The 12,194-nt window shown below is 43.2% G+C and overlaps 1 protein-coding gene across 1 annotated transcript; it reads right to left on the reverse strand.

Moving 5' to 3' along the window:
- Nucleotides 1-2,612: 2,612 nt before the first annotated feature.
- Nucleotides 2,613-11,860, reverse strand: taf9 (TAF9 RNA polymerase II, TATA box binding protein (TBP)-associated factor). Its single transcript, XM_071514766.1, has 7 exons — nucleotides 11,805-11,860; nucleotides 10,838-10,919; nucleotides 9,856-9,992; nucleotides 8,855-8,989; nucleotides 6,815-6,896; nucleotides 6,217-6,327; nucleotides 2,613-3,942 (listed from the first exon to the last, which is right to left on the reverse strand). Exons 1-7 carry the CDS (start codon nucleotides 11,838-11,840, stop codon nucleotides 3,785-3,787), a joined length of 741 nt encoding a protein of 246 aa, XP_071370867.1. The 5' UTR covers nucleotides 11,841-11,860; the 3' UTR covers nucleotides 2,613-3,784.
- Nucleotides 11,861-12,194: the final 334 nt, after the last annotated feature.

Raw genomic sequence — 12,194 nt, forward strand, 5'->3', positions numbered from 1 at the left:
GTGACTATTATTACTTCTACTGTATCATCATTGCGACCATGATTATTCTCATAATCATTGAAGAAAAGAAAGTCTATTGTTTTGCCATGTAATTTTTTTTAATTTTGAGATTTTTATTTTAGTTTTCTTTTTTTTTTATTAAAGGTGAAATGAACTAACCTACATTGTGTTCTGTGCTCCTTATCAAACGGATCGGACGGTGTTCAGATCTATTGATCGTCTCAAACAGCAAGTGTTAGAAATGTTCCGCTGTGATTCATATACAGTTAAAAAAAAAAGACATTTGTGCAAAGGATTCATAATGATGTGGTCGTTTCCCCTCCAAAGGGTAAGAAGAGCCCAGAGTGTGGAGCGATGATCCAAACTCTTCCATCCAAACAGGTTTCTGCTCCGGAGAAACATCACAGTGGACAAAAACACTGTGAGATGTATTTAAATAAAATCTAGCTTTTCAAAATACAAAAAGTACAATGAGGAAACTCAATTCCAGCATTCTTTCAACTTCAATGACGTTACCGGTCAAAAGTTTGGACACGCCACATTTTTCTTTATTTCTACTATTTTCCACATGTTAGAATAACAGTAAAGACTCAAAACTATGAAATAACACAAACTGAATTATGCAGCGACCAAAAAAGTGTTAAACAAATCCAAACTATCTGATATTTTAGATTCTTTGCCTTGATGGAAAGACAAAGGCTTTGGAAAGAAATTCATACATAGGATCAACTTCACTATTTATATTTGACTAAGAAACTCATTTGAAGACTTTAAGCAGAAGACTGAAGATCAGAATGAAGCAGAACCTTCAGTCAGGTTCAGACTGACTGTAGTGTGTTTATAATGGGAATTTGTCTAATGTGAGATTATTTACAGTAGTATTGACAGTTTAAATATTACTCTTCTGGCTTTCTCATAGTAAATAAAATACTGTCTGAAGTGACGACTGATGCTCTTGTTGCTGTAACTTGGATTGAAGCGTTCATATTTAATTTGGAACGGTCACATTTAAAATATTTATTTTATATATTTTATTTTATATTTTTTAAATTTAAAATCAACCATTACGGAAGAGGATCAGGGCCACGTGAAAAATGTATTTGAGTTCTGAGATTAAAGTCAGAATGGCCCTGATCCTCTTCCATAAACCATAAAGTAACTGAAGAGCTTCAGTGTCTCTCAGGTGTTTTTCCTCATTTTCTTACAGAGCTAAAACAAAACTTTAAGTGACTGCATGTTTTTTTTATTCAAAACAACCTAGGAACCTTTAGAGGTTAAGATTCAGAAAATTGATATTCTATACTCATATATCTATAATCAATCCAATAACCACCTTCAAATGGAGTTAGATAGCTCCCATTGTGCGATTAATATGCAAATTTATGCAGCAAGGCGCTCAAAATCTAATCAGATCATCGACTCTATAGGAGGAACCGATGCTGTCAGGATGAAGTTTGTATCAGGTTTTCTTTCACAGAGAGAGAGAGAGAGAGACAGGCAGAGAGACAGGCAGAGAGAGAGAGAGACAGGCAGAGAGAGAGAGAGACAGGCAGAGAGAGAGAGAGAGACAGGCAGAGAGAGAGAGAGACAGGCAGAGAGAGAGAGACAGGCAGAGAGAGAGAGAGACAGGCAGAGAGAGAGAGACAGGCAGAGACAAAGAGAGAGACGGAGAGAGAGACAGAGAGAGAGACAGGCAGAGAGAGAGAGAGAGAGACAGGCAGAGAGACAAAGAGAGGCAGAGACAGGCGGAGAGACAAAGAGAGAGGCAGAGACAGGCAGAGAGAGAGACAGGCAGAGAGAGAGAGAGACAGGCAGAGAGAGAGAGACAGGCAGAGAGACAAAGAGAGAGACGGAGAGAGAGAGAGAGACAGGCAGAGAGAGAGAGAGAGAGACAGGCAGAGAGACAGAGAGAGAGACAGAGAGAGAGACAGGAACATAAAAAGCATGGGGGTTTGTCATGTACAATATATTTTGAAAGTAACTCCTCACTTCTTATGAATAGGGCCAGGTGATATGGTTGAAATCAATATCACAATAATCATAAGGATTTTTTATTATTATATATCAATATATACGGCTCACATAAGCGAAATCACGTTAAATAATCAAATGAATGTTCATCATATTGAACTGAATGGTGATGTTTGGTGTGATGTCAAACTAAACTGAAATTTTCACATAATATTCCGACCAGACTTCATTTTGTCTGAGTTTCTTAATGAGTTAGTTCTCCTCAGTTCAGACAGCAGGACTGAGCGTCACATCATCACAGTATGATCCCACTGAGACGATAAACCATAATATTGAATTATGATCCAGCTCTACTTATGCATCTGTCCTTTCACCGTTTCATTCTTCAGACTGAAAGTGGAAAACACAGAAGGTTCTGATGTCAATAACAAAGTAAGTTCAGTGTTTATATTCCACATCTAACATTTGACTGACAGAATGAAATGATCTTTGTGTCTCGTCTTAAACTGAAAATAAAAACTAGAAACAAACATTTCAGAAACTTCAGAACCAAACAAACCGTCTCACTGCTGCTGGACTTTAATCAACTTGATTATTAGAAATGAAATGATAAAGCAAGACAACTCAACTTTTTTGTCACAAAGACATTTTTTTTTTTTATTTCCCTATAAAAACGAGAAGTGAACAGAAACATGAGGGGGAAACATCTCAGCATATTTACAGCAGACTGAAGCATCAGGAGGCATCACAACACACAGAGCCAGGCGGCCATCTTCCTGTCTCCTGCTCAGAGACACACACACACACACACACACACACACACAGACAGACACAGACACACACACACACACACACACACACACACACACACACACACACAGACAGACACACACACACACACACACACAGACACACACACACACACACACACACACACACAGACACAGACACAGACACAGACAGACACACACACACAGACACACAGACACACAGACACACAGACACACAGACACACAGACACACAGACACACAGACACACAGACACACACACACACACTCACACTCACACACACAGTCTGGAAGCTGAAGAGAGTTTCAGCAGAACCAGACTTCAGTTCTGCTTCCACACCGCTGACAGACTGAAGTCACTGAACTGAGAGAAAGATCCAGATCCACAGAGTCTGACTGAAGACAGCTGGAAAGAGACAGACAGGTGGAAACAGACAGACAGGTAGAAACAGACAGACAGGTAGAAACAGACAGACAGGTCTTCATCTGGATCCCAGTTCACCTCGACTGGTTCAGACTGGAAGCAGCTGATGGTTTGTTCTGGATCTTCAGATGTTAAAGTCAGTTTAGTCTCCCAGTGGAACAGTGGAACCACATCTTCCTCATCATCTTCCTCATCATCTCCTTCATCACTGCAGTCTGATCTGTTCCTCATGTCAGTCATGTAACAGCAGAGCTTCTTCTTCTTCTTCTGCTTCTTTAACAGCTGTAGCAGGTTCAGCTGCTCAGTGGAAACCGGTAAAATCCCAGATGAAGAAGAAGAAGAAGAAGAAGAAGAAGAAGAAGAGAGACAGAAAATCCCTTCACTGGATGAAGGAAGTTTACGTCAAACTAAAAGGTTCAGAGCCGATGACATCACACATCATAACCCAGCTCGCCTCCTGCTGACTGTGATGTAACAATAGAGCGAAGTGGTTGTGATGCCTCAGGATGCCCGGGGGTCAAGGGTCACCGACTGATTTTTTTTGTTTGTTTGTTTGTTTGTTTGTTTGTTTGTTTGTTTGTTTTGGGGGCGGTGTTGAAGTCACAAGGCGTCGTAGTCGTCCTCGTCTTCGTGCTTCCTCTTCAGAGACTCGGCGGCGGAGTTCTGCGACACCATGTTGGCGGTGATGAGGATGTTCTTTGAGCCAATCAGAGAAGGGTTGATGAGGACGTTGGGGACGGCGGGCGTGGACGGCACAGCTGAGGGACGAGACAGCAGGGAGGCTTTTTAATGACAGCTGAGTGTGTGTGTGTGTGTGTGTGTGTGTGTGTGTGTGTGTGTGTGTGAGTGTGTGTGTGTGTGTGTGTGTGTGTGTGTGTGTGTGAGATACTGTGCATGTCTTTGTTCTATTCATTCAAAACCAACAGGAAGGGAACTTGATGTGGCGGCCATTTTGTTTTCTTTTCAAAGTGTTTTCCAGTGACCTCATCAGCTTCCTGTCTTGTTGTGAAGCACATTGGGAACTTAAAGCTGTTAGAGACGTTCTATATGAATAAAGTTTTGGGTTTGTCTCTCCCTCTCTTCCCTCTGCGGGTTTGTCTCTCCCTCTCTTCCCTCTGCAGGTTTGTCTCTCCCTCTCTTCCCTCTGCGGGTTTGTCTCTCCCTCTCTTCCCTCTGCAGGTTTGTCTCTCCCTCTCTTCCCGTCTCTCTTCCCTCTGCAGGTTTGTCTCTCCCTCTCTTCCCGTCTCTCTTCCCTCTGCGGGTTTGTCTCTCCCTCTCTTCCCTCTGCAGGTTTGTCTCTCCCTCTCTTCCCGTCTCTCTTCCCTCTGCAGGTTTGTCTCTCCCTCTCTTCCCGTCTCTCTTCCCTCTGCAGGTTTGTCTCTCCCTCTCTTCCCTCTGCAGGTTTGTCTCTCCCTCTCTTCCCTCTGCAGGTTTGTCTCTCCCTCTCTTCCCTCTGCGGGTTTGTCTCTCCCTCTCTTCCCTCTGCAGGTTTGTCTCTCCCTCTCTTCCCTCTGCGGGTTTGTCTCTCCCTCTCTTCCCTCTGCAGGTTTGTCTCTCCCTCTCTTCCCGTCTCTCTTCCCTCTGCGGGTTTGTCTCTCCCTCTCTTCCCTCTGCGGGTTTGTCTCTCCCTCTCTTCCCTCTGCGGGTTTGTCTCTCCCTCTCTTCCCGTCTCTCTTCCCTCTGCGGGTTTGTCTCTCCCTCTCTTCCCGTCTCTCTTCCCTCTGCAGGTTTGTCTCTCCCTCTCTTCCCTCTGCGGGTTTGTCTCTCCCTCTCTTCCCTCTGCGGGTTTGTCTCTCCCTCTCTTCCCGTCTCTCTTCCCTCTGCAGGTTTGTCTCTCCCTCTCTTCCCTCTGCAGGTTTGTCTCTCCCTCTCTTCCCGTCTCTCTTCCCTCTGCGGGTTTGTCTCTCCCTCTCTTCCCTCTGCAGGTTTGTCTCTCCCTCTCTTCCCGTCTCTCTTCCCTCTGCGGGTTTGTCTCTCCCTCTCTTCCCTCTGCAGGTTTGTCTCTCCCTCTCTTCCCGTCTCTCTTCCCTCTGCAGGTTTGTCTCTCCCTCTCTTCCCGTCTCTCTTCCCTCTGCGGGTTTGTCTCTCCCTCTCTGGGTTTGTCTCTCCCTCTCTTCCCTCTGCTAACTATCCCTGCCCTCCATGTGTGCTGACACTGCTTGCATAGTTAAAATATTTATTGGCCTATATTAAATTCAGGTCAGTGCAGTAAAATGTCGTAGTATATTATTTTTCAAAGGGAAATTATGAATGAGAAGTGTGTGTGTGTTTTCTGAGAAAGACAGGAAGAGAGGCTGAAGCTCCAACTCATCAATCAACAAGCTTTTTGTTTTTCTATGAATTGATGTCGCTCTGCTATATGAACAGAGTTTATGTCTTATTCTGACCGAATAAATCAATAGTGCGTGTAAATAAGACACTGTTACTAGTAGAAATATTGAATGGATATACAGTGTGTTGCTACACTGGCATAGATACTCACATTACGTGCTACACAGACAGAATAGGCAAAATCAATATATATGCTACATTTAAGGAATTAATATTTTTCACGTCACAATGTTGACTAATTAATTAAATATAAATCAACGACAAAAGCGCTTCCACCGAAAGTGTCTACACGCTTTTATTTTGTATTTTTTGCATGTATTTCCTGTCCTGACAGTGGAGCCTGCAGGAAGACACTCTTTAAATGTTTTGGTGTTTATTGTGAAGTAAGTGTGTATTATGACATGGTATGACACAAGTTAGTCATTTTTCATTTCACTGTGACTTTAATGTCACCGCTGCCTCAAACAGCTGCTGACACTGAAGAGAGTTTTAGTTTCCCATGATGCTCTAAATGTTTCAGAGGCTTTTCACCCTGATGAGAAGAAACCTGAAGAGGAAGTTTGGCATGAAAATGTTCAAATTTAAAGAAATTAAATACGGGCGACCGGCAGCTTCAGTCTGAAACTAAAAGCCTGGTCAGAGGAACCAGTTTCTCCTTCACACTGCGGTGTTACGGGTCGGTCGGTCGGTCGGTGTCTTACCGGTTTTGGACGTGGCCGTCTGCGGGGGCGGGATCTGCACGGTGAACCTCTGTCCCGTCAGAGACACCGGAGCTCCGACCTTACTGCCGACCGACTGGACCGAGGGAGTTCCTGAGGAGAGAGAGGGAGGTGGAGGAAGTACTCAGACCTTGTACTTCAGTAAAAGTACCAATACCACAGTGTAGAAATACTCTGTTACAAGTAAAAGTCCTGCATTCAAAGTTTTACTCAAGTAAAAGTACAAAAGTATTAGCATCAAAATATACTTAAAGTAAAGTACCAAAAGTAAAAGTACTCATTATGCAGAATGGCCCATTTCAGTATAATGTATATCATATTATTGGATTATAATTATTGATGCATCACTTTAATGTTGCAGCTGGTAAAGGTGAACTGATTTTATCTTGTGGAAATGTTTGTGTTTATATTTTCCTCGGTGAGACCAAGGACAATTTTCCTGCCTCGGCTGGACAATAAAGTTTATTCTATTCTATTCTGTTCTGTTCTTATATTTAGATGATTTCAGACACACTGTGAGAGCAGAGCGCCCCCCCGCTGCCTCACAGCTGCACTGCAGGTCCGGAGGTGCTGGACTCACCCAGGGTGGGGGTGGAGGGTCTGCTGGAGACGGCTCCCACACTGAGGCGAGGCACCGATATCCTGCCGGCCGAGGACGACACCTGGAGGAAAACACTATTTAACTTTCACTGCTGACACAGAGGAAGAAGAAAGACAAGTGGGGAGACGTCCAGTGTGACATCATCACACCTGAGAAGAGAAGTGTTCACTGTAAACACTGTGACCCAGTGTGAACACAGCAGGTCTACAGCACAGTGACAGGGATCACAGGAAGATCTGTTAAGTTTTGCTTGGTGTATTAACTTGTTGAGTCGGCCTAAAGACAAAAAAAACACACATTTTGTATTTTCTATGTCAAAAGCTGTTTTTTACATAATGATTAATCAGTGAATTGGTCGTTAACGTGACTGGCGGTTGATTAAGGAAATTGATTGAAATTTGCATCCCTATCTCAGACCGGGTTAGGGTTAGCTCACAGCTCAGACCAGATCACTATTCAGACCGGATTAGAGCTGCAACGATTAATCGATTAATCGATTAGTTGTCAACTATTAAATTAATTGCCAACTATTTTGATAATCGATTAATCGGTTTGAGTAATTTTTTAAGAAAAATAAGTGAAAATTCTCTGATTCCAGCTTCTTACATGTGAATATTTCCTGGTTTCTTTCCTCCTCTATGACAGTAAACTGAATATCTTTGGGTTGTGGACAAAACAAGACATTTGAGGAGGTCATCTTGGGCTTTGGGAAACACTGATCCACATTTTTCACCATTTTCTGACATTTTATAGACCAAACAACTAATCGATTAATCGAGAAAATAATCAACAGATTAATCGACAATGAAAATAATCGTTAGTTTCAGCCCTAGACCGGATCACTGTTCAGACCGGATCACAGCTCAGACCGGAGGGTTCGGACCGAGCGGGTCCCGGTCCGACAGCGGGCTCCGGGTCTAAACTCAGCAGAACAAGCCGCAGATAAGAAACCTCTCCCATCCCATCACCCACCGTGTGGAGCGTTCCAGACAGAGACCCGACGGCTACAGGAGACTTTTCACTCTGAACGTGTTTCCCTGAGCGCTAAATATAACGACCGCATTGAGATGTGTGTTTACCTGATCCACAGGACGGGATCAGAAGAAAAGTTTCTGACATGAATCAGCTCTCTGACATGAGCTTTATGTTTTTAACAGATGGATCTGCGTCGGTTATTTCTTTCCTGCTGTTCTTTCTGATGAAGCAACAACAGTTTCATCACAACACACGACTCCATAAGTGTCAGAAAAAGATGTTTTGTTTTGTTTTGCCTCTGCAGTGATCGGCTCCATTTGTAATTTTCACCTGTAAACTGAAACTGTCCGGAGAGGCGGAGTCACTGACACTGACCCACAGACTTCATATAAGAACAGGCCGCTCACATCAGGCCTGAGCACCCGGGTTAATGCACTATATTCCTTTTACTTGAATTGAACAAGCGCTCTTTAATTTTATTTTGGAGAGATTTTATGGTTGGACTGTTTTTAAGAGAAGATGACTGAATAAAATATTGAAATATTAATGAGAGTAAGAGACAAGTTTTTGATATTTATTTTGGGTAAATTAATTGTTATATGAATCGAGTGATAAAAAAATAATCTTTAGAATAATCGATAAATTAGTTGTTAGATTAATCGACTAATCGAAAAAAGAATCGGTAGATTAATCCAGTGGTTCTCAACATGGGGTCCGGGGATCCCCAGGGGTCCTTGAGGGGGTTCCAGGGGGTCCCCAGCAAAAAGGGGAATAATTTATTTTCACTATAATTCCATCCAGAAGTAACACAGTGACAGAATGTATCACTATTTTGGTCATGGGTTTCATACACTTTCTGTAATAAATCATCTAAAAGCAAAAATCTTATCAGATGGGGGTCCGTGGTCTAATTTGTGTCAGTTTAGGGGTCCTTGACGTGAAAAAGTTTGAGAACCACTGGATTAATCAATAAAAAAAAGAATCGTTCGGTGCGGCCCCGCTCAGCGGAGAGACGGGGCGGTGAAGCAGACGGAGGCGGTTTACCTTCTTCTGGACGGACTTGAGGCGGTAGTTGGGGGCGGTGAGGCAGTAGCGGTCCGGGGGCAGCCGGGGCCCGGTGTACGGCTTGATGAGCGGCAGAGGAGTCTGGTTCTTCTGCCTCGCCACCTCCAGCAGGAACTGAGGACAGACAGACAGAAGGTCAAACAGAGCGCCCACACCCGGCCCGGGTCACTCTGAGGCCCCGAGGCTCCGGGTCAAACTTCAGACTGTGGACGAGCTGCTGAATGCTGCTGAGAACTAAAGACGAGGACATTTAACTCCTGAAAGAAACAAGGACCGAGAAACTGCAGAGTGTTCAGACTTCTGAGGCTGAAGTTTCTTCAACTTTTCAGGAAAGATTTTTATTTCTCCTCACAAAAAGCTCCAGGCAGTAAAACACTGTGTGAGAAATCAGCCTAGGAAGACTTCACCTGTGTTTATTTACCTGTACTGAGCAGTTTTTAAGGCTTTGGGTTTAGTTAAAATAATTCAAGATATTTGAAATTCTCAAACTGTTCAAACAGGGAGACTGACTTGAGTTCAATTCAGATCCAGAAGAAAAGTTTTTTTTTTCTTTTCATCCAACACTGAACAAACTGTCACATGGCAAATTAACCCATCTGTAATTTTTATCCTTGTGTCAAATTTAATATCCTCAGCATCACTCTGCCTGCAGTATTTACAGTCCAGCTGATGATCTGAAGGGAGTTTCAAAACTTTGCTATCAGCTCGGCCACTTCTGATGTTTTTTAACTTACTTTTACATTTCTGAAAGGTGAAAATGTTGAATTTGACAAAACTTCCCCAGACAGCAGATCCCAGGTCAGACAGCTCTGCACACACAGGAGGAAACTGACTTCTCTAAACCTTTTCTCAAAAACATTTGGTCCAAATTACATCTATTCTCCCCCCCCCCCCCCCCCCCCACACACACACACACACACACACACACACACACACACACACACACACACACACACACGCGGCGGGCGGCGGGGGCTTACGTCTCGCGGCGGCGGCGAGGTGAAGGACTGGTCCATGCGGCACTGGATGGCCAGCTTGATGTCGTCGGCGTCCACGGTGGACTTCTTGGCGTGCGTGGCGTAGATCTTGGCGTCTTCGATGATGGTCGTCACGTATCCTGAGGAGAGACGGTCAAATGTGGAGTAGAAGAAGAACAGAACCAGACTCACAACGTTTTTGTTCTGCGCTGCAACTGCATCTTATTTCTCTATTTATGCATTTTAATTCTTTATTTATTCTCTCTTCTATTATTATTATTATTCTTTTCTTTTTATTTGTTTTTTATTGATCATATGCCGTATTCCTTCTCTAATGTCTTACATATCTTGTGTAAAGTCTTTGTGTATGAAATGTACAATATAAATAAACTTTCTTTACATAATAAATCAAGTGCTGCTGTAGAAAAGCAAAATATTTAACTGAAGGGTTTCAATCCAGAATGATTTACATCCTTTTTAGGAAAATATATATATATATATTTTTTTTTTACAGAGAAATTCCTCATTTGTTACAAAAATACAGACGACTCTCCATCTAAATTATATTATTGTCACTTTGTAACAACATTTTTAAATTGTTGTTTACATTCTAGCAGCCAATGGCATCGCTGGAAAGATTTGAGTCTCAGAAATAAACAGAATTCTGATCAGTCAGACTTTGTTGTCACTGAACTTTTATTGATCACATGGTATCCTGGTTGTATTGATCCTGTATCGGGTCGTATCAGGAGAGAAACAGATCGTCTCGTCTCGCTTTTCATCTCTAACTGTCTTCCAGCCTCCTGCTCTTTTAATTAAAATGTTATTGTCTTTCTCTCTATTTTAAATGTTTTACTCTCTGTCTTAATCATTGATATTGTCTGTTGTCTGTTGGTTGTATTGATCCTGTATCGGGTCGTATCAGGAGAGAAACAGGTTGTCGTCTCTAGTCTCAGTGTGTTAGAGAGCTTGTGTTCAGACTCACTGTAGGTGAACTCCAGCATCTGGTTGATGACTCGGGGCTCGTACTCGGTGATGCCCATGTCCTTCAGGATCTGGATCATCACCTGCAGGAAGAAACCATGTTCTGATCTGAGGGAAAGCAGCTGGTCCAGAACAGCAGGCAGAGAGAGGAGCTTCACACAGACAGACAGACAGGCAGGCAGACAGACAGGCAGACAGACAGGCAGGCAGGCAGGCAGGCAGACAGACAGACAGACAGGCGGCAGACTGACTGTCTGTCTGTCTGACCAGTCTGCAGCTCAGGATGATCATCTACCTGCAGCCTCCCTCCCTCCCTCTCTCTCTCTCTCTCTCTCTCTCCCTCCCTCTCTCCCTCTCTCTCTCTCTCTCTCTCTCTCTCTCTCCCTCCCTCTCTCTCTCTCTCTCTCCCTCTCTCCCTCTCTCTCTCTCAGTGTTTTGGTTCAGTTCTTCATATTCTGATTCATTTTGTGCGGAACGAGCAACGCGCCGTTTACTTTACTTCTTGTTAATAATTATAAGTATTGTACTGTACTGTATCCAAACCTAGTTTTATCAATGACATTTACTATCATGACAACTTGTAAAAGTGTTTTGTTGTCAAAACACAAAGCTAACTTAACTTAAGGTTAACTAAATCTTAACGTCATGTTGCAATAGATAAAATAAACTCATTATCTGCAGGTAATCCTGATGTTTATCCATCCAAAAGACACGATAACATTACTTTCTACAGTCTTTGCATTAGCTACAAGCTAGCTTAGCTCGCTAGCTAGCATCACTAACGGCTGTTGTGAACAGGCTAACGCTAGCGCTAGCTTGCAAGATAGCGGGTTTAGAGAGGAATATGCAAAAGTGCTCGCTGCACGAGCTGGTTGACGTCACCGACATTATCACACACTAGCACGAGCAGGATTCATCTGAACTGTGAGTTACTGAAGGCAAACAGATCGATGTTTATCCATAAATACCTGAGCGTCTTTAGGAACAGTTTTCGGAGCGGACATTTTCCCTGGTGCGCCTTCAGCTCTTCTTCTTCTTCTTTGATATCATCGCACACAAACCGCACTGGATTCTGGGTAGAGCGACACCTGCTGGACGGGAGGTGTCACGGTCCCGCGAGATCACCAACAACTCGCAAGACTAAGAAATAACAAGCAGACAGTAAACATGTTGTCCCACCAGTGATGCAGTTCCCCCCCTGGGTCAGTCAGTGAGTGCTGAGTGAACCTGAAATATGAGGACAATAAACAGACAACTAAATAACTGTTGTAATACTCATACTACAACTACTAGTGCTGCTATTACTACTACTACTACTACTACTACTACTACTAGTAATAATAATAATACTGATTGAA

This window comes from Centroberyx affinis, unplaced genomic scaffold, assembly GCF_046629955.1.
Source record: "Centroberyx affinis isolate AG114_WGS23_722 - 3 ecotype Tasmania unplaced genomic scaffold, CSIRO-AGI_Caff_v1 ptg009896l_1, whole genome shotgun sequence".
NCBI classification, from domain to species: Eukaryota; Metazoa; Chordata; class Actinopteri; order Beryciformes; family Berycidae; genus Centroberyx; species Centroberyx affinis.

Coding starts and splice junctions, on each gene's coding strand:
- taf9 (XM_071514766.1), bottom strand. CDS start 11,840: ATGTCCGCTCCGAAAACTGTTCCTAAAGACGCTCAG. Junction 8,990..9,855: donor CCTCGCCGCCGCCGCGAGAC/GTAAGCCCCCGC, acceptor GTCTGTCCTCAG/TTCCTGCTGGAGGTGGCGAG. Junction 6,328..6,814: donor ACCCTCCACCCCCACCCTGG/GTGAGTCCAGCA, acceptor CTCTCTCCTCAG/GAACTCCCTCGGTCCAGTCG.